Source organism: Pogona vitticeps, chromosome 1 (genome assembly GCF_051106095.1).
Source record: "Pogona vitticeps strain Pit_001003342236 chromosome 1, PviZW2.1, whole genome shotgun sequence".
NCBI lineage: Eukaryota > Metazoa > Chordata > Lepidosauria > Squamata > Agamidae > Pogona > Pogona vitticeps.
In genome coordinates, this window is record NC_135783.1 from 115,024,836 (window position 1) to 115,049,474 (window position 24,639).

General features: G+C 41.6%; 1 protein-coding gene across 2 annotated transcripts; it reads right to left on the reverse strand.

Annotated features, from left to right (window-relative positions):
- Positions 1–24,614, reverse strand: MTO1 (mitochondrial tRNA translation optimization 1). Of its 2 annotated transcripts, none has more exons than XR_012087110.2 (12): positions 24,237–24,614; positions 20,861–21,060; positions 15,866–15,983; positions 14,447–14,736; positions 12,639–12,751; positions 8,952–9,142; positions 8,374–8,504; positions 6,644–6,848; positions 6,370–6,541; positions 5,564–5,682; positions 2,780–2,908; positions 1–1,065 (listed from the first exon to the last, which is right to left on the reverse strand). XR_012087110.2 is itself a non-coding variant. In XM_020785875.3 (12 exons), the coding sequence occupies exons 1-12, from the start codon at positions 24,460–24,462 to the stop codon at positions 898–900; spliced, it is 2,091 nt and encodes a 696-aa protein (XP_020641534.3). In that variant the 5' UTR covers positions 24,463–24,614; the 3' UTR covers positions 1–897. The 2 variants fall into 2 exon arrangements, 1 of the variants encoding a protein (XP_020641534.3); XM_020785875.3 differs by having other exon boundaries at positions 2,780–2,937.
- Positions 24,615–24,639: the final 25 nt, after the last annotated feature.

Sequence of the window (24,639 nt, forward strand, 5' to 3'; positions counted from 1 at the left end):
TGGACTTAGGTTATATGGATGTAATCCACCTAACAACTCAATCACTGAACCCTGTCACTAAAGAGAGCAACCTGTTTTTTGGCTCCCTCCCCATTTCCGATGAATCTTGAGGGATTTGGTTACTTTTGGGGGGTTTCCCCATTTCCGATGGGTCTTGTGGGGTTTGTTTTTTTGGCTCCCCCATTTCTGATGGGTCTTGGGGGGTTTGGTTGCTTTTGGGTTTTTTCCCTATTTCTGATGGGTCCTGCATGCTTCCCTTGCTTTTTCTTTTGTTTTCTTTGCATTTCCATTTCCAACCTGCCTCCATTGTTTTCTGTGCATTTCTGATCTGCTCCTTTTGTTTTCTGTGCATTTCCAATGGGTCTTGCATGCTTAATTGCTTTTCTTTTCTTTTAAATTTCCCTTTTGGCCAGAAGGGATTAATCGCATTTCCAATCTGTCTTGGCTTTTTGGGGTGTGTGTGTGCGCGCGCGTGTGTCTGAGAGACATTTTTTCCTTCGACCAGAATGGATTAATTGCATTTCAATGCATTCCTATGGGAAATGGTGCTTCGACTTACGACCATTTTGAGTTACATCTATCTTCTGGAATGGATTATGGTCGTAAGTCGAGGCACCACTGTATGTCTGTTCTGTCTGATTCTAGACAGCGTAGTCTGAAGGGGTGTGGCTCATCTCTTTTGTATCCAAGCTGAGGCTGTACTCTCCTCCTCCGACTAATCCAGTTCATTAGACTGGCTCACTTGGTAGATTAGCAAAGTACAGGTTATTACAGTCTGACATGTCTCCGTATTTACTGGATTAAATATACAGTACATACAGCAAAATATGTGTATGTGCTCCAAGAACATACATGAATAACTCTTCAATGGATTTAGCTTAAAAAGCAATGTTCATCTTAGCAGTTTGAAACCCTTTTTTCTCCTAACGGCTCTGTCTTTGCTAAGGGTCCAAAATTTCTGGGTGACTCTCTTCTTTCTGCGCTTTTCTGACTTTTTTTCACAAATTTCAGTAGATTAAGAAGAGCAGCTGGTGTAATTCCAGGGATACGACTGGCAGCACCAATCTGGAAAAAGTAAAAGAAGGAAAGTAAGAGTGCTAATAGTACAGTATAAGTATCAGAATTATTTTCATTATCATTACTATTCAAAAATAATTTGTTGTGCTTTTCCCATTCCTCCATTCTCTTTATATAGCTATGTACAGTTCAAGTTATAACAAACAATTAAATTTGGAAACATTTCCTCCTTGCAGAACATGCTTGTCTCTCTCTGAGAATTAAGTCAGCAAAGATGAAGCACTTGTGAGATGTGATGTACAAAAGAACCACTAGCATTCCTAAAGCACACATTTAAGTTACAGAAAGGGGGGTTAGGTGTGTGTAAGTTGGAGGAGGACAAGAAGGACATGACAGGTTTAAAGCCTTCTTTGCTTGCGGAGAGTAAGAACTGAGTTTCTTAACCATCGTAAAAATGAGCGCTTCTTATTTTAAAAATGAATTGGAACATTTTTAGAAAGAGAACCAAAATATTCTCTAAAAGCTAATTTTAAGAAACCAAAGGCCTTTTGTTACAAAACAGCATCATCTGCCTTTTAGAAGATTAACAGAGAAAACTCTGTCTCAGGTAAGCACCAACCTAGCCTCTCATGATAGGAAACACACGGAGGCTTTTATTGAGGATTTGGCTCCAGACAGGTGAATATAGGAGATATCCTGAGATACAGTATTTAAGTCTATTTAGGTGAAAATCAGTATACTGAACAAAGATAAGAAATAAAGTGGAAACCACTGCCATTGGTTCAAGACTGGTGCGATATAGGCTCCAAAGTGCATGTCAAGCAACAGTCGGAGGTATCACATTTTGCACTAGCTATGGCTTCTATCCACAATGTGAATGAGACAGGAATCAAATCAGGAGCTAATTAAGGCATGGCTAAGAAGTCCACAGAGTTTTTCAGGAGCAATGCTGAATCCAAAAGCTGCTACCAGGTGCAAACCTGGTCTTTCAGAGGGAGTCCAACTGCTCCCAGACTGGTCTCTGAGTCAACCAACACAGTTTTTGTTTTGCTCGGACTGGACCTCAACCTATTTATCACATCCAACCCCTCCCTTCATCCAGACACTGATCCAGGTCTTCCACAGATTCCTTGGCATCCATATAGAAAGAGAGCAAGGCATCATCAGCATAGCGATGAGATCCAAAGTCAAGCTAACGGGTAAAGGTTAAAGTATGAGGGACCCCATAAACCAACGGCCAGCGGGCCAAACAGCACTCCTTTTTTGGCAGAATTCAGCCAAATACAACCTTAGCCATCACAAAACAGTTCTTCATGTACACGACCTGTACCAATGAAATGGACTAAATGGATGCCATAACGGGTGGCGTCACATGCTACCAACAGGGACACATTTCGCCCTGTTCCTGGCATAGGCCATCTGCCCGGCCAACAAAGGCCTTTTCTGTCCCAGAGCCCAGATCTTAAGCCATCAGTTTTATCCCACAATGGCAGTGTAACTCTACCTAACAGTGACGGACCTCCTTTGCTGCTTTCCTTTCTTTAGAAAGCCATCTTTTTGCCTTGGAACTGAAACGACTGACATGGCTGAACACACACACAAGTGGAAACTGGTAAAATAGTAAGCCTTGTCTTCCAGAAATCACAATACTTCCTCCATTCCCACAAAATTGCTCATGCATTCTGAGTACATAAAATTGAGCGCACACACAGCATCTGCTGAAAATTTCAATGTTCCTTTCTCAACAATGCCAGTGCCTTACCGTCTGAGGACGACAGGAGTCCAATAGCTCCCGCACTTCATCCGATAAAGATGTATTTATTTTTAAATAATCCAGATCTTCTGGCAGCTGTAGAGCCTCATCTTGACGGACTTCCTCTATTTCTAGCTTCTGAAGGGACACACTCATTTCATAAAGAGCTTCCAATGAGAGCCAAGAGAAAATAATAATAGAAAAGGACTTCAAACAAAACCCGTTACATACAGTGTACAGTGTGCCCCGCAAAACGCCGAATCTGCATGACGATGAAGTTTTGTGATCGCTGTAGCGATTCGCAAAACAATGATTCCAATGGGCGATTTTCGCTGAATGATGTTTGGGTCCGTGCTTTGCAAACCATTTCTCGCAAGATGACGATTTTGACACTGATCGACACTTTGCAAAACAGGTGTTTTTGGAACTGATGCTTCGCAGGACAGCCATTTTAACAGCTGATCGGCGCTTCGCAAAATGACTTCCCTATGGGCGATCTTCGCAAAACAACGATTTTTCCCCAGTGGAACACATTAAACGGGTTTCAATGCATTCCAATGGAGAAACAGTTTTTGCAAGACGATGTTTTCACAAGACAGTGATTCCTATGGAACGAATTATCATCGTCATGTGAGGCACCACTGTATGTAACAGCCGCCCACAGTAGACTTCGGTCTAGATGGACGGGGTATAAATCTAATAAATAAATAAATAAGAGATTTTGGCAGTTGACTAGGACTTCTGATACACTGATCATATCACATAAGAATAATTTTCATTACTTTGTGTGGTAACATTTGGAAGAAAGATGATGCACAATCAGGGGTTTCTCTAAGTCACATAACAGGATCTGTCTGGAGTCTTACCCAGTAGTTTTACCCTGAAACCAGTTAAAGCTTGAAGTGCACTTGGGACAAAGGTAAATCCTGCACCATCACCCCAGCATCTCCATCAACCTGGAAATCATACCTTAATGAGTTCACAGCAAATGTCTGCAACAATATTTGTAGCCCATTATGCTGAATGTGCTTACAACATTTCCATAATTGTGACCCCTTTCATCTGAGAACACGGTACAAAAACACTGTGAGCATGTTCAGCAGAATACATTTACAAGGACCACTGCAGACCCCCACTGCGAATATGTGACTACTAGAGAGGGGTGGGTGGAACTTATCTCATGCCTTCATGTCATCACACTTCAAGCCCTATCTGGTTTCAGTAATGAACGGGACTTAGGAAAGCTTGGAATCTGATGGATGCTGTTTGATGAATTGTTAACTGGTTTTCACAGGACTTGTGCACTAAAAAGTGTGTTTCAGACTGCAAACTAAACAGAGTAGGAGTCCAAACTTGATTTATTCCTGTAATGTTAGAAGCAAGGCAAAAGTGGGCCCTAGAAAGTCCTGGGGGGCCATACGTGGCCCTCAAGCACCTGCAATTTAGGGGGAAAAGCTATATTGGCTCAAAATGTCTGCTTGTGGCCTCTGAAGCGGGGGCACAGAGGCAATTCCATCATGCTTTGAGGACTCCTCAGCACCCCCCAAAAGATTTTAAAAATAATAATTTCTGGTCACTTAAGAAGCAAAAAAGGGCTTCTCCAATTTAAAAAAGTTTTTTTATATAAGAAAAAAATGACAGCATGGCAGGAGTGCTTGCTGCTGGCCTCCAAGGACAAGGGATGGGTCTCTGTAGCCCCAGATTTGGGGTGACTGCATACTCTGGACTCTAGGGCAATAAGCAGCAGCAGCTTTACATAGATATCCAGAGTGTGAGAGGGGAATGAATCGAATTTCTGCTCTAAGTTCATTCTTGGAGAAGAACATCTACTGGATAATAAATGCATCCTGTTAAGAGAAGACTGAGCAACATCCTCCCCTAACAAAGCAAATTTTAAAAAATGTATCATGCCAAATTTGCCCTGTGTACCTCTTCTACAGAGCACAAGAGAGGTTTTCATATTAAAAAAGAAACTAAGAATATCCCTATACAGTTGGGAAAATCTGAATGGATCCACAGTGAAGTCACACCCCGGAAGTTGGATTTCCCCAGGTAAATTCCCTTTAACCAACTACACAGGAATCATAAGAGGAAAGAGGAGGAAATTAGTAATCAACCTTGTTTGCAACTTGTTAAGGCAGCTCTTCTGTAGCTGTATTTGCAGGAGGTACAGGTACAGTAAAGCTATTATAAGAAGCTGCAAATAAATGCTAATAACCATTGTCCTCCTCACTCTATGCTGACTCCTTGTTCCTGTTTTTCTCTTTAGCTTCCTAAGTGCCCTAGCACAATGGACCAAGCCTTCTTGGGGGTAAAAAAGAGAAATGGAACAGGAGAGGAAAAGGAAAGCAAGCAATTTGAAGGAAAATTGAGTTTTAGCATGGACGGGGCTAAACATCAGCTTTAAAAACAGAACAAGAGCTGTTTTAAAAACCTCTGCTCTCCATTTGTTAATTTAAGACTTGCTCCCTGTTCAGTTTTGGCAACATATGCCTTCTGTATTGGCACAAGCAGTCATACTATCTGAACTGATGCAAATGCATTCACTATTAAACAAGTTGAAGCCCCAGTGGTGAAGGGAAAAAAACCCTATAGATTGGTGGGAAAACTCACATTGACTTGTACTTCATGTAGTCAAAGGAAGAAAATGTTCCCATTCCTGGAGCATTTCTGCCATTATTTGTTAATCTAGTTACCCCTCTTTAATGACTGAAGAGGGGTGTGTGTGTGTATGTGCAGCCCCCCAATTTCTGGAAATTGCCCATCTGAGTTAACATTATTAGTGAGCCATACCTTCTATTTTCAGTCTATCTGCTACTTGTCTCATCTCAGCAAACTTTTTCAGGGGCTCTGGAACAGCTCTTGCCAAAATCTCCATATTGATATTTTGGTACACAAGGATGTCCAGAGCACTAAGCAAGCAAAAAAAGCAAGGAATTCTGATTACTGGGCATGTAAATAATCTGTACCCTATCTATAGTATGCTTGTCATAGAAAGATGGGCTATAAAATAATAAAATAAAACAAATTTTAGTTAACATCTCTCCCCATGGAATGTCAGGACATTCATAAATCTAAAATACTGTGCATATTGTAGTGTCATTATGTTCAGGGATTCTCACCACAATGCATTAAGCACTGTACAAAAATAATATGGCTTTTTAAACTCATGAACCATTTACGCTAACAGGGGAAAGCACAGATAGGAAGTTAGAAAGAAACTACACACTACAACTTGGGGATAACAGTTTCTCTGTCAGAAACTAGCAGACAATAAGGACAGATTTTCTCCTTAAAACACACTGCTATTCATACCAAAATGTTCAGCAGAAAGCACTGTTCCTCCTATGCATTCTTGCTCTGAAACCAGGAACTCATACAAGTCTGAGTTTCAGCAATACAGACAAGAAAGAAATTCACTTTTCCATAGAAAGAGACAGACAGCTTTGCGTGTTTTCCAGCAAATACTATCACCAAAACATCAAGTTTACCAGATATTTTATTTTAAAATAGAGATTGTGAGGTATGTTTGTGAACTTGTTCTTTTCCAGGTCTTATAAAAATAAAATCAAAAGGAACACCAGAGGGGCTATGCATACCTGCAAACTGTGTTACGTTGAGGACTTATGGTTGCCTCTGGAATTAGCTCAGCCCATTTTGCAGGGTCGAAACGAACAGACTTCAGAGCTTCCTTTCCTTCTTCCAACTTTGCTTTCATCCAACATACTTGGTCATATCGCTTTTGGGACACACAGCCAGCTTCATGATAACCTTAAGACACCAGGACAAAACAAAACAAAAAAGTATGGAGGGGGAGAAGAGGGGCAAAAGGGAGGAGGCAGAATTTTAGGTACTCCCGGTAGAACCGAATACCTCGGACAGTGAGCCTAGTGTCAGCATTATCTGGCCGCAGGGCCATCCGGAACTCAACTCGGCTGGTGAACATTCGGTAGGGCTCATTCGTGCCGCGAGTGGTAAGATCATCGATCAAAACACCAATGTAACCCTCAGTGCGACTAACAATAAAAGGAGGTTTCCCTTTGACCCGCAGACCAGCATTTATTCCAGCAATGATACCCTGCAAGACAGCAACATGATCACAGGGGATGCAGGGAAGCCATCACATGTCCTGGAGCTCAGACTTTTTGCCTGCCTGATCTATGCAGCATGTCTGACTCTTGGACGGAGCAACAATGAAGCCACAGATATAGTACGTTATTAGATTTTGTACCTCCGGAGAATCTCAGTGGCTCTGTAAATGCAACCCTAACAAAGAACCTCAGGTCACAGTATTTCAAGCAAAAACAACAGTGGGGGGAAAAGAAGACAAAAACATTGTAGCACCTTAAAGACTAACTGCTATATTTTCATGTGACCTTTCATGGATCCAGTCTACTTCTTCAGCCATCAGCTCATAGTATTTAACTGAAAAACATTCGTTGTCCAGAGGGATGGCATTTATCATTCTTAACAAATTGTTCTCTGATGACCAGTGATCAACACAGGGCGTTCAGTGCCTAGGCAGGTTATGCACAAGCCCCCTGCAAACGTAAACCCACAGGCAACTATTACACTAAGTTTTTATTTTTTAATCTACAGTAGCAGATGTGCATCGTGTGCTCTGTAACTTGTAAAGGACTTTGAGATGTTTTATTCATGTAACTTCTCTCCTGGCTGTCCAGGGGTATGTTGGTGGTCTTGCAAAATAAAAATACCATAAAGCAGTAAATATGACTAAAAGAAAGCAAAAAATAAAAAAAAAATTTTAAAAATAAAATAATAATAAAATAAAGGGGGCGGGGGAGAAAGCCCCGTTAGCTATGGTGATCTGACAGAAACACAGCAAGCCAGTCTCTCTGTTGCCATGAAATAATAAGGGTGTAGCAGTGGCAGCAGCAACAGTCACAAGATGGAAGACTTTTATCTGGATCACTTTGACTTATTTAAATCCTGCAGGCAACAATGTAGGTAAGAGAATGCTTACGGCAATGATGGGGAGAGCAGTCAGCCAGTGTCTGTAGGCCAGGCAACAGTTCCTCTGCCTCATCCCTGCTTGGTTTAGATGCTTATGGGTACCCTCACTCCCTGTGATCTGACCGAGGAAAGCTTGGCTTGGTTTCCTGCCAGCTTTTCTCTTTCTTACCCATCCTGCTTCTGTAATAACCACGTGATGGTTCACCTTGCAATACCCTGTCAATAAAACTTCATTCTCCCAGGAAATCACTCACCTCGTCTTGGTTACCCTTTCCAGGTGTTAATAAGGGAATTCCCAATGTTACACATTCTGTGCTCCTGTGCATTTTGGTAATACAAGTTTCTGGCCCAGCTTTATTGCATCAAACGTCACTGTCCTCTAGCAGAAAAGAACAAAGTCTGTCCTCTGATGAAACACAACCAGGCCTTCTGCTAGGACTATAGTTAATTTCTGCCATCCAAAAGTGGATTTTGGACAGGTATTGACAGGCTTGGTAACAAGGTAACTTGAATTCACGAACCAAGTAACTAGTGGCTGAAAGCCGCTATTTAATTAGGCAACTGGTACTGCAAAAAATGTTCCAGAATCATTACCCTTTCCTGGAGCAGACTTTCCACAACCAGCTCACCTGGGCTGCAGCCTCCTCATAGCCTGTTGTGCCGTTTATCTGTCCTGCAAAGAAGAGCCGCTGAACAAGATGAGACTCGAGGGAGGCGGTCAGCTGACGTGGGTCCAGAAAATCATACTGAACACCATAGCCTGGAATAAGTAAAATGGACAAAGGAATAGCTGAGGAAAATGTCTGCTTCATAGATTCACACATTCCCATTGGGTGTAAGTCTATGAAATCATAAATTCCACTGGTGTGCAGATCGGTGAGCAACACCTTTCTTTCTAGGAAGGCAAATCTCCACATCCACCAGGTGGAGAGGCGGATACATCTATCCATAATCACCAAATATGGCACATACTATGTTTGTGATAAACAAATGTAATATACTAGATGCTCGCATAAAGTAAAATGTTTATGCAGCTACATAACTGCAGTGACCTTTATCTTGCTTGGACCTTTACCTAGAGTGGTCGCAAGACCAGATGGGCGGGGTATAAATAAAACAAATAAAAATAAACAAACAAACAAACAAACAGACAGACAGACACAGACAGACAGACAGACAGACAAATAAATAAATAATTGGCACTTACCTGGCTGTATCATTTTAGCTTTTTCCAAGCCCCTAATGTGTGGGATGATCTCCTCTTGGATCTCAGACGGCAATGTCATGGATATTCCTTGTGGATAGATGACATTGGAATCCAGGCCTTCAGGCTCGAGCCAGATCTGATGCGTACGATCTGGGAAACGTAGAACTTTAGACTCAAGGGAGGGACAGTACCTAGGTACAGGAATAGAGAGACAAATCCAGATGATGACACTATTTGGATTCTGCCAGTCATTCCTCCTCAAAACAGTACAAAATATATTCTCTTCCGGACGCATTCTCTCATGGCAGTACTCTTTGCCTACTACAGAGAATTAAACTTAAATACCTTTAGTAGCATTTGTATATATTCTTCCTCACTGACTTTGCTATTAACGCCCCCTTCCTTTAACCTTCCCTGGCGTTTCTCCTCGTGACCTATATTGAGAGCTCCACAAGGCTCAGACTTATCTGTACTGCTAATGTTATTCTAACATACAGCTTGAAACAGATTTTTTTAATTCATTATGCTAATCTTTTACTTTTTGTCCAATTTCTACAAACATAGTTAGAATGGTGATTTAATTTAATTGTTGTTATGTGCCATCATTGCCTCTGACTTATGGAGACTCTTTAAATGAAAAATGAACTGTCAGGAACGTGCCTCCTTAGAGGAGTCCTTCCACTCGGGGAAGGTGCCATAACTCTAGTTCCCAGCTTCCACCACCTTTTAACTCTAGATTGGGTGAGACCTAGAAGGTGCGTGAGTGGGCAACTATGGGCAAGCTTCTAACCCGAGATTTCCAATTACTTCCTTATTAGGGCTTAAAAACTTTTTGGTTGTGTACTTTAAACCTTGCACATCAACCTTACCAAGTAGGACACCGGAAGAACAAAATAGCAAACATAGCCCTCGTGGCTAAGGCACTGTCTTTAGGCACTCACACCCTTACCCCCAAGAATCAATTTGGGTAAAATATAAAAGGTTTGTTTAAAAAGAGTAAAAAGTTATAAATAAAAAGAAATACAAAAAGATACACATTATACTTGTTAAATGCTTAAGTATTAAGTAAACCCCTGTCTTTCCCATAAAACAATAAAATGATTAACTACTGAATAGTTTTACTACTTAATTACCATTGTTATTCTAAGTAACCTTTGTTAAATCTCCTAATCAAGCAAAGAAGGCTTTAAACCTGTCATGTCCTTCTTCTCCTCCTCCAACTTACACACACCTAACCCCCCTTTCTGTAACTTAAATCAAAATCTTTGCTTTGTGATGGTATCCAATCAGCATACAGTCCTTTGTTCACAAGTTCACGCCCCTCTTGTAACTTTCCACTGTTCAGTCTCTTGTTCCCAGGCTGGCAAGCACTTAGAAGGGAATGCAATGTTTATCAGTCTTGAGATGTGACCTTGACTGTCTCCACTAAATGACACAACAAGAGCTGGGTCTCAGGGCGAGATGGAAACACCTATGGATCTCTGGAAAACAAGTACTACAAAACCCATATCCTCACATCAGCAGTCTCCAAAATGTTGTGTCCTCAATAACCCTGCTCAGTTCTTACAAACTCAAGCCTTTCTTTAGGGATTCAATCCATCTTTGTTGTTGCTGTTGTTGTTGTTGTTGCCTTCAACCTTTTCAAGCATTATTCTGTTTTCTAGAGACTCCTGCCTTCTCATGATGGACCCACAGTAGGACAGACTCAGTTTTGTCATTTTTATCTCCAGAAATAGTTTAGGTTTGATTTAATCAAGGACCCTCTTATTCATCTTTCTGGCAGTCCAAGCTATCTGAAAAACGCTCCTTCAGCACTACATTTCAAACAATCATTTTTTCCTGTCAGCTTTCTTAACTGTCCAGATTTCACACCATACATGGTGATCAGAAATACAAGAGTATGGATGATCTTGGTCTCTAGTGACAAATCCTTACACTTGATGATCTTTTCCTTCATTGTCGCCCTTCTGAGTCTTAGACTTCTTTTGATTTCTTAGCTGCATTCAGATTGGTGATTAAATCAAAGTATACAAACTCTTTCACTGTTGCAATTTCTGCATTGTCAACATTAAAGTTACATAGTTCTTCTATAGTCATTATTTTATTCCATTATTGTTCAACTGCAGTCCTGCTTTGACACTTTCATCTTTCACATTCACTAAACGTCATTTCAAGTAATTGCTGAAATGATATCAAGATATTTTAATTTGCATACCTTAAATTACTGATGTTTCCTCTATTAATTTTCACTCCTCCTTCATCAAAATCTAGTTTGGCTTTCTATACAATATGTTCTGTACACAGACAGAACAGGTAGGCACCCTTATCTGACAATTTTGCCTATAGGAAACTATTTTGTCTCTCCATATTCTGTCCTACCGGTAGTTTCTTGTCCACAATACAAGTTATACATCAGAACAATCAAGTGTTGAGTCACACCTATTTCAGAACAATCCATTGTTTCTCATGATCCACACAGTCAGAGGCTTTGTTGTAGTCTATAAAACATAGACCGATCGTCTTCTGAAATTCTTTGGTGGGCTCCAGTGGCCAGCTGTTATTTGCAATATGATCTCTAGTGCTCTTCCTTTTCAGAATCCAGCTTGAAGATCGGGCATTTCTTGCTTCATATATGGTGAAAGCCTTTGTTGCAATTTAATTAGGTTCCAATTAATTCAAAATCAAACGTTAACATTTAAAATTTAAAGATGTTTTAATTAATTATATGTGGGAAAAGTTTGAGCAGCCACACTGAGGAGAAGAGGCAGAGCTGGGTATAACAGTGTGGGAGGCACAAAGTGCAAGGTGCATGTGTAAAAATGAGAGAAAGAGAGGATACTAGATTAACCAGCTCAGGTTGTGCAACTTGGTCATCCTTCAATGGGAACCAAAGAAACAACAGGTATCTTAGTAAGAGAAGACTGGTGTAGAGCATTTGGGTTATCTAATCCTTTCACCTGGAGATTCCTGAAATTCCACCTTTGAACTACAGACCAAACTTGTAGACCCAAACTTGTTGTACTTCAGAATTAAAATAGCTCAGACATTCCAACTGTCCTATAACTGGGACCCAGGATGTCATTCTTTATTTACCTTTTTTTCAGTTCAGGCAACAATCCACAGTGTTTGAAGCCTAATTAAACGATCTAAGTATTGCTTGGGATGGAGGAGGGAAGAAAGGTAGAGGGAAGCAACTAATGACATAGCTTCATTTGAACAGATTTTTCTGGTAAGCTTTCAAACCTGGGACCTTCTAGATGTGTTGAACTACAAACTGTACCATGCCCAGCCAGCAAACAAATAGCTGGATCTGAAGTCTAAGGCATCTGAAAAGAGCCAGAATTAGGAAGCCAACTTGACTCCCCTCCCCTCAAAAAGCTAATTTGATGGAACAAATAAGAAAATGCCAAGGGGGAAGGGAGAATGGTGTCAGCCATAGCAAATTATGCCCTTTTCTTTTATGTTTTCCTTTCAATTGAAGAACAATATTTGATCTTTTACTTAACTAATGAAAAAAAACCTCAATAATGTTGATCTATACTAAATTACCATTTAAGCATCCTCTTACTTAAATCTTAATCGTAGGTTTTTTGTACTATTTTGCAAGCTCTGCTCTACCAAGTGCCATGCACTGACTGCATTGATACTGGCACTCCTATAGAGATGAACGATGTAAAGGGGGCTCACCGAGGTCCTCTTGTCGTCTCTTTGATGTGGGCGGTCAGGTGGAGATTGTCACGGACCATCTGTTCTACTTTGGGATTCGTGTGAGTCAGGTAGGAGAACAGTTGATCTTCTGGCTGAATGAGAGCAAGAACAAGCTGGACTTAATGTACATATTAGAAAACTTCTACAGAAATGAACTTTTTACACTATAATTGATGGATCAATGTTGGATTAGTCTTCACTTAAGCTGTATCATCTCACTTCTCTCTGTATCTGTGACAACTGTTAGTACCCAAGCCTATGGTGTAAAACTGGTTCTTAGTCCCAACCAGAGTAGACCCACTGAATCAATGGGACAGATGTGTTGACCTATGGTTCACCAGTTGATTCATAGCTATATCCTGTCTGGAACTAGCAACTGCATTTGGGTTTATAAGGCTTATATGGTATAAGGCTTATATGTGCTCTCACAGCAAACTATAACATTTATGTTTTCTAAGAATATCATTAGGACTCAAAGAAATGGAAGCGCTAGGTTCAGTCCAGATTTAGGTATATGCTACCTGACAGGCAAATGGAAATCTGGCTGGTACCTTCTCACAAGGATCAACACCTCTGGCCATTTGAAAAAGCTACATGAAGGGTTATGGAGGTGGCTACATAGAGGGAACAGAGGGGAGCAGGAAATCCTTGCAAATGAAGCAAGATACTTTCCATGGACAGAGCTTTCTGCCTGTAGAAACTCACTAAGTAGATTTATGTTTGGTGTAATCCTGAATGTAAAGCCATAGGAAGTTATTTCCAAGCAAGCAATCTTATCAAGCATCAAATCTCCACAGCAATGTTGACAGGATACTAAACCACTGGTTTCTCAAAAACTAAAAAACTAAAAAAAACCCCTTTTTTTAAATTAAAAAAATGAAATGACAGAATTACTATTCTAAATTTATGGACAAAATACTTAAAAAGAAAAAGCATGGTTCTGAAAAATCCATAGAAAACCATATTGGTCTCTTAATACCAAAGCAATAAAGTTTTGTAGCACCTTAAAAGCTAACAGGTTTTCTTTGGCATAAGAATGCATGGATTGTCACCCACTTTTTCAGAAACATACTGTGAATGTAAGCTTCTGAGAAAGAAAATAATTGTCTGACTTTAAGGTGGCTCAAAACTTTTTTTTAGTTCCAAAATGGTTTACATTTGAATTCATTAAGAAGACTCTGACCTATTGCCCTTTCATGTGATCAATATGTATAATAAAAAGCCTGCTGCACCTGAGCAGAAAATAATGAACAAATAGGTGGGTGCAAGAATCACAGGGCAAAAGGAAGACAAAGCTACTGGTAAATGGGTACAACAGCATAAAGCTATTCTCTGGCCTTTTATGCTGGTGTTTTAGGAATCAGAACTCTAAATCACGAAGGTATACATCAGTTTTCTCACCTTGGTGCCCTCCAGATGTGTTGGACTACATCTCCCATCATCCCCAGGCACCAGGTCAGCTGTGCCAACTGAAATGATGGAAGTTAAGTCCAAGGCATATCAAGAGCAACCATTTTAGGGAAGCTTATATAACCACCACTTGTCCCACTATCCATACGCCAGAGGCTTTCTAGGGACACTTCCAATGGAAACAGATGTGTGATGGTCCCCCTCCCCTGCTACAAACCTACAGAAGCATCCACACTGAAGCCATTTCAAAATACCTGCTTTGTGTAAACAGAAACCACAGCACTGCCAAAAAATATAGCACTTTTGAAGAGTGGGAAAGAAGAGAGAGGAAAGACACCTCACATCAACTCCATATATTCCTCAAGGCTCAATCTCACCTTAATCCACACTGCTTCACTAAGGAAACTGAATGGCACAGGAGGGCGGTCCGGTTCCTGTTTCTGCAGGTCAGTGAAGTCAATGGAGTCCTTCAGTAGTCGGGGTGGAGTCCCAGTCTTTAGCCTTCCCATAGTAAATCCAAGTCTTTCCAGAGTCTGGGCAAGGCCAATGGAGGGCCGGTCTCCCATACGCCCAGCAGGATGCGTTTCCAATCCAATTAGGACCATCCCTCTCAGAAATGTTCCTGTGGTCAGAACAACACTCCCAGCATGCACTGTCCTTCCATCATCTGAGGGGAAAAACATGACGTGAAACACTACTGGCATAACTGCAGCGGAGGAGGTACCTTTCTGTTTTTTCCCCCTGAAAGGCTTTTGTCAAGACACGAGGAAATCTGGCCCTTGTTATTAAGACCATGTCAATTAAAGAAAAGAAAATTTAAAAGAGTGCAAATTGGTGCTTATTCCCTCCTAGCTCAACCTACACAATGAATATTATCTGGAAATTCCCACCTGCAATCGCAAGTAATTTATGAGGCATGTCAGAAAATTCAGGCTTCGACTACAGGGAGGGGGAGTGAGTGAGAGAGAGAGAAAGTGAGAGGGACCAATAGGATTTCATTCAAATGATATCGCTGTACTGCTAGATTTTTCTGGCTCACAAGACAGGAGGGTGATGGGTGTGCTGTTCCTGAATGATATGAGGCATAACTAAGATCTGGTATGCTACAATAAACAGGTGAAGGATGGACAGACCAACAGAGAAAGGGGTAGACAAACGGATTCCTTTCCAGCACCTTGAAGCACTTAAAGGCTGTAGGCATTATCTCCAACTAAAAATGTGGCTGCATTACACATAATCATAAAAACCACCTCTTGGCTGCTTTACAACTTCATATGATTCCCATCCATGGTCATGAGACTTTATTCTAAGATGTTCAGATTATTAACATGGCTTTATACCTATTTCAAATGAAAAGTGTAAAAGCAGACTAGTTTTTCATGAAGCCTGGGAACCTAATCTATTATTTCATGAAAAACTAGTCAAAGATGACAACCCTAATTATATTACAGTATATTGCTGCAATAATAGATTAGGTTCCCAGGCTTACATCAGACTGGTTCAGAAATGAGCTAGCCTATTCCCAATCCCTCCTGCATATTGAGAAATAACTCCGCAAATTCCCAAACACCTTAACATTATAGGAACCCAGCCCTTCCCTTCCCCTGGTTGCCCTGTGCAGCCTTTGAAAGCAATCCAAATACAAAGGAACAAAGATGATTCTTTCCGTAGGAACCGCTTTCCATAGCTATACATGGAAAAATTACTGCTGGAGAAAGACGGCTACTCCCCACGGGCAGACGTGGGGAAAAGCAAGCCTCTTCATAAGAAAACAGACTAGTCTTTCCCCTACTGACCCAGGATTACTCCACGGACGCAGCATTTCCCAGGATGATCTGATTCTGGTGGTGTCAGTAGGAGATCCTCCACAGATGCTTCCCACACTGTCAGAAGTGGAGTTTGGAGAATCTCTTTCTATTAGGAAAAAAAGAAGGGTTAAACATTAGAGCACACATGCTCAGCTAGAGAAGACTCTTTTTAAGGAGTCAGATGTAAAACCGGGGGGGGGGGGGGAGAGAAACGGACCACCTAGAGAATTTGTTGAAAAACAGCCCTGAGAATTACTTTGTGTTTGAGTGACAAGTCATTAACTGATGGAAAAAGGAGTCAGATTCTGGGATTTTCCCCTGCCAGGTGTATCCCTATAAATGGTAGTGAGCACAAGAGGGTATCCTGCGTAGACTATCTTGACTGCTGCCATTGGCTGCCCTTTGCTATATAAAGTTTGACATCCTTTTCCTGCTTGCAACGGCAGGCATGATACTGTGTAGCAGTATCAAACCATTTCCTGGCATTCTGAATTGTGGATACAGAAGCACAATAGCCCACAATTTTGTTCTCAGCTCTGTTATGATACATTTTGAGCAAGATCTTGTGAAAAAGTGGCATACAAATAAATAGAAAGTGTTAATAAGTTTGGTCTTTCCTACCTGGAAATAAAGAGAGCATATCCATAGGAAATTTGGAATTTCTTCCACAACTGCAGTGAGCCCTTTGTTTTATACAGTATTTCTTTTAAACATTATTGTTCATAAAGTTTTTGGAAATAATACATTAATAAAGATAAAAGGAAGTAAATAATAAAAATAAAAAATTCTCACAGTTCATTATTAAAAAAATAGTGCTGAAATTGATCTGTGCACTGTCTTTTTTCCCTCCATGAATTTTTTACAAAAGGGAAGAGCGGAAACCACAAAAACATTTCCTTTTTCAGTCTGGCATGTTTCAGAACTCGCCTGCTAAAGTGCTGATTTTATCAATTAAAAAAAAAAACCATAGTATCTCACCATATGTCAGAACTGACTTAACAGCACATGATTATTAGCTGATGAGTCCGCCATTTCAGGGTATGATGAGTCAGCTTCTTTTAAAATCTGTCTCTTAAACTGCTTCTCAAGTTAATGGACTTCCCAGAACACAAAAGTCTCTGTGGTTTGTCTTTTAGCTTAACACGGATCTAAAACTTACTATTAATAAGAGACTGTAATGCCTCTGAGAAATTTTTACTTTCAGCATTCTATCAAGCACAAATCAAAATGAATTGTATGCAAACTTGGGCATTTAAAGACACATTCTTTACAGAAATACTTCACACTAAAATCATCTGCCAGAAGAATTACGCAGGTTGTGCTTCAGGGTGGCCATGTTGGTCAGTCACAAAGCAAATTAGGGGATAGGGATCCAGCCTGTGCTGGATGAGTTCACGTTTCTTCTGGAAACTCAGAACCGCAGTCTGGGTGTGCTCCTCGACTTGACTCTGAACCTGGATTCATACGTTTCTGCAGTGCCCAGGAGTGCACTTGCACAGTTAAAGCTGGTGCACCAGCTGCACCCATTCTTTGAGATGTCTGATCTGGCCACAGCAACACACGGCTTAATTACATCCCGTTTGGATTACTGCAACATACTCTTTGTGTGGCTGCTTTTGAAGAGTGTTTGAAAAATTCAGCTGGTTCAAAATGCTCCAACCCAGATTGCTGATTGGCACTGATTACAGAGAGCATGTATTACAACAGCTTCACTGGCTGCCAGTCTTTTTCTAGGCCCAATTCAAAGTGCTGGCTACAGTCTATAAAGCCCCATACAACTCGGGTCCAGGCTATTTGAAGGATCCTATCACCCCATATGAGCCTACCTGGCCTTTAAGATCTTCTGGGGAGGTCCTTCTCTCAGTTCCACCACCCTTCCAAGTTAATTTAAATTAAACAAAGACAGGTCGTTCTCAGTAGCTAGTCTAAGTAGGTTGAGTGTACTATTAACATTTTGGTGGTCACTCATTCATAGGGTCTCTTTAAATTTTAATGCACTCCAGGCTGACTGCTGATAACCATACTAGTATTTCATTATTTTTAGTTTTTAATTTGTGAATCCATATGAATTTTTGAAAAAAGCAGTTTTATCATCATAGCAAACAAAGTAAAAACAATGTCTATTTAGTTTGTAAGTTTCAGAATGATAGCCAAAAATCAGGTAAGAGTGAATATTTTTGTAAAGTATGTCATTCAAAAGCCTCATAATGATAATTGCATGTGAATACTTTTTCCCCTATGTACTGTGTTAAGCTGCATTAGTTACAACATTAATGCTGTTGACCCATGCCCCTTTCAGAACCATTTTGCACCTTCTAAGACAATATAAAATTTCAGGTTTCAGATACCCCTAATTTCTGTCTATAATATAAGGTATAAAATAACACTAAAACAGAAGCTTGATTAAGTTTTTTTTAATGTTACCATTAACATACAGTATTTGGTTCTGGAGTGCCCCATATATATCTGGAACAATGACCCCCTACATCATAGGTCGGAGAACAGGGGTAAATTACCCCAAATTGGGTAAAAGTGAAAATCCTGGGGGTAATGAGCAGATTGCTACCCCTCCCACCCCCACTCCCACTCCCACCCACCCCCACCCCCTGCAGCCAAAGCTCAAATTGTAAGCCTACTTCCTTTGTTGCAGCAGGGCACTTCTAAATGCTCCGTTCTTTCAGTAGATTGGGAGATAAGCCTCCCTAATTGGTTACAGCTGGGGATTATACCCAGGCAATCAATCGATCCAGGGCTTCTGAATGACTGCTTCCTCCGGAAATGACTGCAAACAAGCAGGAGGATTGAGAGGATCAAGGAGCAAGTAAGGGAAAGGAGGGAAGAAAGGTGTGAGAGACCAAGGACTTCTTCAAGCTTATTTAAATGTACAAAATGGAGGGAGAAACTGGAGGGAGGGAGGAAATGGAGGGAAGGTGGGTGGATGGATGGATGGTGTGTGTGTGTGTGTGTGTGTGTGTGTGTGTGTGTGTGTGTGTGTGTGTGTGTGAGAGAGAGAGAGAGAGAGAGAGAGAGAGAGAGTGAGTGTGTGTGTGTGTGTGTGTGTGTGTGTGTGTGTGAGAGAGAGAGAGAGAGAGACTTGACTCAAAACTGTAAAAATTAACAGGCAAGCAAAACTTTGAATTAAGGTGGGGGGAAGGGTGGCTTTTTAAGGTGCTGTCTAGGTTTATCATTGCTTTCCTTCCAAGAAGCAGGCTTTGAATCTCGTGGGTGCTGTCACCCTCTGCAGTGATCATGGAGCCCAAGAAAGTAAAATCTGTCACTGCCTCCATATCTTCCCTTTCTATTTGCCAGGAAGTGATGGGACCAGTGGCCATGATCTTAGTTTTTTTGATGTTGAGCTTCAGATCATTTTTTGCACTCTCCTCTTTCACCCTCATTAAGAGCTTTTTAAAGTCCTCCTTACTTTCTGCCATGCTTTTGCGTAGTCAATGAAGCAGAAGCAGATGTTTTTCTGGAACTCTCTGGCTTTCTCCATAATCCAGTGCATGTTAGCAATTTGGTCTCTAGCTCCTCTGCCATTTGAAATACAGCTTGTACTGTACTTCTGGGCGTTCTTGGTCCACATACTGCTGAAGCCTACCTTGTAGGATTTTGAGCATAACCTTGCTAGTGTGTGAAATGAGTGCAATTTTACGGTAGTTGGAGCATTCTTTGGCACTTCCCTTCTTTGGGATTGGGATGTAGACTGATCTTTTCCAATCCTCTGGCCACTGCTGAGTTTTCCATTGATGATGATAAAAAAAGCACACTGGTCCTTTGATATTGGGCTGTGGCACCAGGGTGGGTGACATGACCTTTAGCCTGGTTTGTTCCTTTTTGCACACCACACATAGAATGATTAAAGTGGTAGGGAAAGCCCCCCCCCCCCAATTCTGCATTGGCTGTCTCTAGCAAGCATGTCATTGCTAGCACCACTCTGGCAGCCACTGATGATGATTAAATCCTCTGCAAGCTAGCAAAAATTTAATGAAACTTGATAGGAATGTTGGACACCTTACTACTCCCTATACCACCCCATGGCTGGAGTGCAATGTGTTCCAGCAAAAATAGTGCACACCTTTATCAAATTTGGTGCATATTGCTGGTTCGGTACACAGCCTGTGTAGATTCAATAATATTTAATTCAAATAATGTATGATTTCCTTCCTTTCGAACCAAGGGGGTAATGTTGGCGTATATAAATTTTTCGGGGGGCTAAAAGGTTCCCTGACCCCTGCCCTACATCCTTTTCTTCATTAACCCCTCCTCCCCAAAAAAGTTTGCATGTGCAGCTTATACAACATAGCAACAGTGGGGACATTTCTTCAATCAAGCTTTTCTGTTTGAATGTTTCAAACACTCTGACATTGCTTCAGAATTCTAAAATCAGTAAAATTTTAGGATGCCCCTAAAATGACAGTCCTGGTCCTACCCTATGTTTATGGAACACCTTGGGAATGTCTCAGGATTAAATGGGTAAAAACACTCTTTTTATTGTATTGTATTTGAGATCCATCTTGGGCACATACATTTTTATTTATTGACGGGAATCCTGTTGGCACAGCTCTGTGTGCATAAGGCTGATGATGTCATTAGTCATAGGCTTTTATCTTTAATTAAAAGTTTCCTATTCCACAGATTCTGAGACATTCTAAGAATCTATTTTGACCTGGAGAAGCCTGTGCATGGGGGGAGGGGGTTGAGATGGGGGGAGCCTTTAATTCCAGCCATTAGATTTTTCTTAGTTGCATTAATAAACTCCATTTTCCTCCAGTGAGTTCAAGAAGGTGCACATGGCTTTCCTCTCCCTATGTTATCCTCAGAACAACTTTGTAATGGCAGGTCAGGCTGAGAGACTGGCCCAAGATCACCAAGTGAGCTTCACAGCTAAATGGAGATTATAATGGCTATAATCCAGTTTTTCAGAGTCATAATCAAATCGGTAAGGTAACCTCTGTCATCCCCACTCCTCTCCCCCATTCTCACCTGCATATTCTCTTTGTAGAGCTTCCTGTCAATTTGGGCACGGAGACCCCAGACAGCTGGTCCCTTCCTCTTGTTCAGAACACGGTAATGCACTCCAGACCGATCACAGATTCTAGCACAGAGCCCATCCAGTGCATCCACCTCTCTTACCAGATGCCCTTTTCCAATTCCACCAAAGGAAGGGTTGCATGACATTTGTCCTGCACAACACAACAAGTGAAGTTGAAACAGGTTGCTAGACTGATAGATGCTGGAAGCTAAAGCTTTAGTCTGACCCTGCAAAGTTCTCATGAATGATCAATTACAAAGTATCAAAATGAAATAAAATGAAAAATATTCCAACTGTAGAACTCATTAAACTTCTAAATCTTTTTAAGCCTAATGCTCAGTAGATAAGACTTTTGGAACTTTTCCCATCAACTTTCTAATTGTTTTCAGCTAAGGTCAGCTGGCAACAGCAATATTTATTATATATGGTATTATTCTGATGACTACATTTGCATCACTCAGCAGATCTTTTACTGATTTTCTTTGTAATTGGAGCAAATTGGGGAGCCTTTGTCTTTCTGTTCTGACTAATATGGTTTACTATTTTTCCCTCAACGATGTTTGCTGTTCTGTCAATTCATAACTTCTGGGTTCCATACATTGTTCCTCTATTGACACACTTTCTTCCACTATTATGTCTACCTCTACCCTCCATTTCTCTTCCATCCTATGGTCATTATTATCTGTTGATTTTTTTGCCAACTTTTCTAGTTCTTGCAACTCCATTTCTGAAAACATTTTACTCCGGACGATAAGCCTTCTCTGGTCCATTAACTGTTGTTCAGTTATGTCACTACTTGAGTGTTTCCTTTTCCACATTTCCATCACTCTTTTTTGAAAATTCAAAGAATCATAGAATAATGAAGTTGGACGAGTCCTATAAGGCCACTGAGTCCAACTCCTTGCTTGATGCAGGAATAGAAATTAAAGATCTGCCAGGTGGTTGCCTAAATTTCTCTTGACTGTCTCCACTGTTAGAACACTCACCACCTCTTTAGGATGTTTTTCCTGATACTCAACTGAAATCTGGCTTCCTGTAACTTGAGCTCATTATTGTGTGTCCTGCACTCTGGGAAGATTGAGAACAGATCCTGCCTCTCCTCTGGATGACAGCCTTTCAGGTATTTGAAAAGTACTATCATGTCTCCCCTCAGTATTCTCTTCTCAAGGCTAAACATGGTCAGTTATTTCAGTCTTTCCTCATAGGGCTTGGTTTCCAGTCCCCTGTTGCATACTATGTCACACAAATCAGCATGAAACAAATAATGGCTACAGTGTTTTCTTAACTTGAGGCAGTTGATCTCCCCAAATTATATTATTAGCATTACGCCAGCACAACTACACAAGAGGATTTTGGCCAGTATGGTTGCTATGTTTTGTAGTTCCACTTATGACTCAAAAGGGCTTTGGCTACAATTCTATACTAGAGATAGGCGTATTCATATATGACTATCCCTGCGCAGCTGGACTTAATGAGGGTCTGGCCCCTCGAGCTGGGCCATCCGCTCACATTTCCTGTTGTGGCGGCTGCCCCATTCATCCTTCCAACTGCATCTGGAGCACCGCTCTCTTCTTGTTTGGCTGGCCACTCCAGGCAGGCGGAGGGAGGACGAGTCTCCCTGCATGGCTGCCAAGTGGCCAGCTGAGCAGGAAGAGAGCGACACTCTGGGAACAACTGGAAGGATGAGCAGGGCCACCACTGCAGCAGGACATATGAGTGGACCCTTGTTAAGTCCAGCTGCGTGGAGACATTTGTATATGAATACCAATACCCCTGTCTCTATCCTACACCCAATTATGTAGGGACGTGGTGGCGCTGCAGGCTAAACCGCAGAAGCCTGTGCTGCAGGGTCAGAAGACCAGCAGTCATAAGATCAAATCCATGTGACGGAGTGAGCGCCCATCGCTTGTCCCCAGCTCCCGCCAACCTAGCGGTTCGAAACCATGCAAATGCAAGTAGATAAATAGGTACCACCATGGTGGGAAGGTAAACAGCGTTCCATGTCTAAGTCACACTGGCCATGTGACCACGGAAGATTGTCTTCGGACAATCTGTGGCTCTATGGCTTGGAAATGGGGATGAGCACCGCCCCCTAGAGTCGAACACGACTGGACAAAAATTGTCAAGGGGAACCTTTACCTTTACCTAAGCAGATATGCTCTTGGGATGGTACAGTTTTAACCTTCTAATGAAAGAAGACTCTTATGTATCCAAAAGATACAATTTCATTCCATTCAACGTAGTTTCTCAGAACTATCCACGTTATAACCAACAATAGACAATATTACATGATTTCAATTATACTACATGGATAGCCATCATTAATCGTTGGGCAATGTTAGTTACATTTAGAGAGCTTGCTTATACAAATTCTGCACTTCTAAATTTACCAGCTGAACTGGCAAATCTTGTCTTTTTTGTATGAAGTGATAAATCTCTAGCCCATAAGTGTGCACAGTCCAATAAACTGTAATTTTAGCAAAGAAAGCTTTGCTAAAGATTGGGTGGTATCTTTACTAGCCCACTACAATCTCACCAACAGGGTAACTTTTGAGTTTGGGAGGCCTTGTCATCAGGCTGCCCACTACAGAGTTTGATAGTGGAGGAGGGAAGGAAAAAAAAGGTTTGCAAATCATCTTGATCTGGTGCTGGCATCACATAATCTTATTTATTTTTCATCTCCAAATGGCATCTGCAGCCTTTCAGAATCAGCCTGAAGTGGCAGGTTTCACTTCAGGTGATGTTGATTTCGTTGAAAACGACAATCAACCTAAACAAAGGTTGCCAATCTCTCAGCATATTTTCCCCACTGCCATATGCAGAAGCAAAAGGAGAAAGGCTGAGAACTTGGAAGATAAGACTGCTGGTGAGACTGGGGAAGTCTACAATCACTCTTGGTTCTGGACACAGTTCAGTGACATCTCAAAAATGACGATTCAATGGAGTGTGCCGGCCAGAAGAGATTTGTCACTTTGTACTGTAAAGAGATACACTTTGGTGGAATGAGATTACTTTTCAACAGTGCGGGATCCAATGTGGGGGGGGGGCTGTAATCAGAGACCCTCTGCAGCTGCAAGTGAATTTACCCCCTTGCGCATCATATGTGATCCTTATGCAAGAATATGCCCCATCCTATAGGTCGTAAAGACACCCTGGTGAACGTGTTCTAGGCTTTCTCTAGTCCGACTGCGTGTTCTCCGTTATCTAAACTGATTCGTTAACAACATTTTTAATAACATTCCTCTTTCTTGCGCACTGCCCACATTGTACATGACTTTAAACTTCGCAGCAATAGAGAGAGTTCGCTTTTTTCTCCCTCCGATTTACCTATGGTGTCTATTTTGTGCGTGAGCAGCAGAGTGTGCGCGCCCAGCCTGGCTGCCGCCGAGGCCGCTTCCGTGCCGGCGTGACCACCACCGATGACCACGACGTCATACTTCGAAGTGCTGACGTCATGATGAGCCGAGGTTGCGTCTTTCCTTGTGCACTGGAACCAGCTCGCGGAGACCGGGGTCGCCGCAAACCGGCGCCACCTACGGCTGAGCGGCAACATCTGGAAATCTCGAGGGAAGCGTCAGGCACGACGACAAAAACCACAGGTGGGGGGGGCGTGAAGCTCGGCGCAGAGTAACCACCGCGGCTCAGCTACTCCGCGGACCTTACGGGCGCCGCCATCTTCCCTGTAGCGGCAGGCTGATTGACAGGCCTCTGGGGCGAAGTCTTCCGCCGC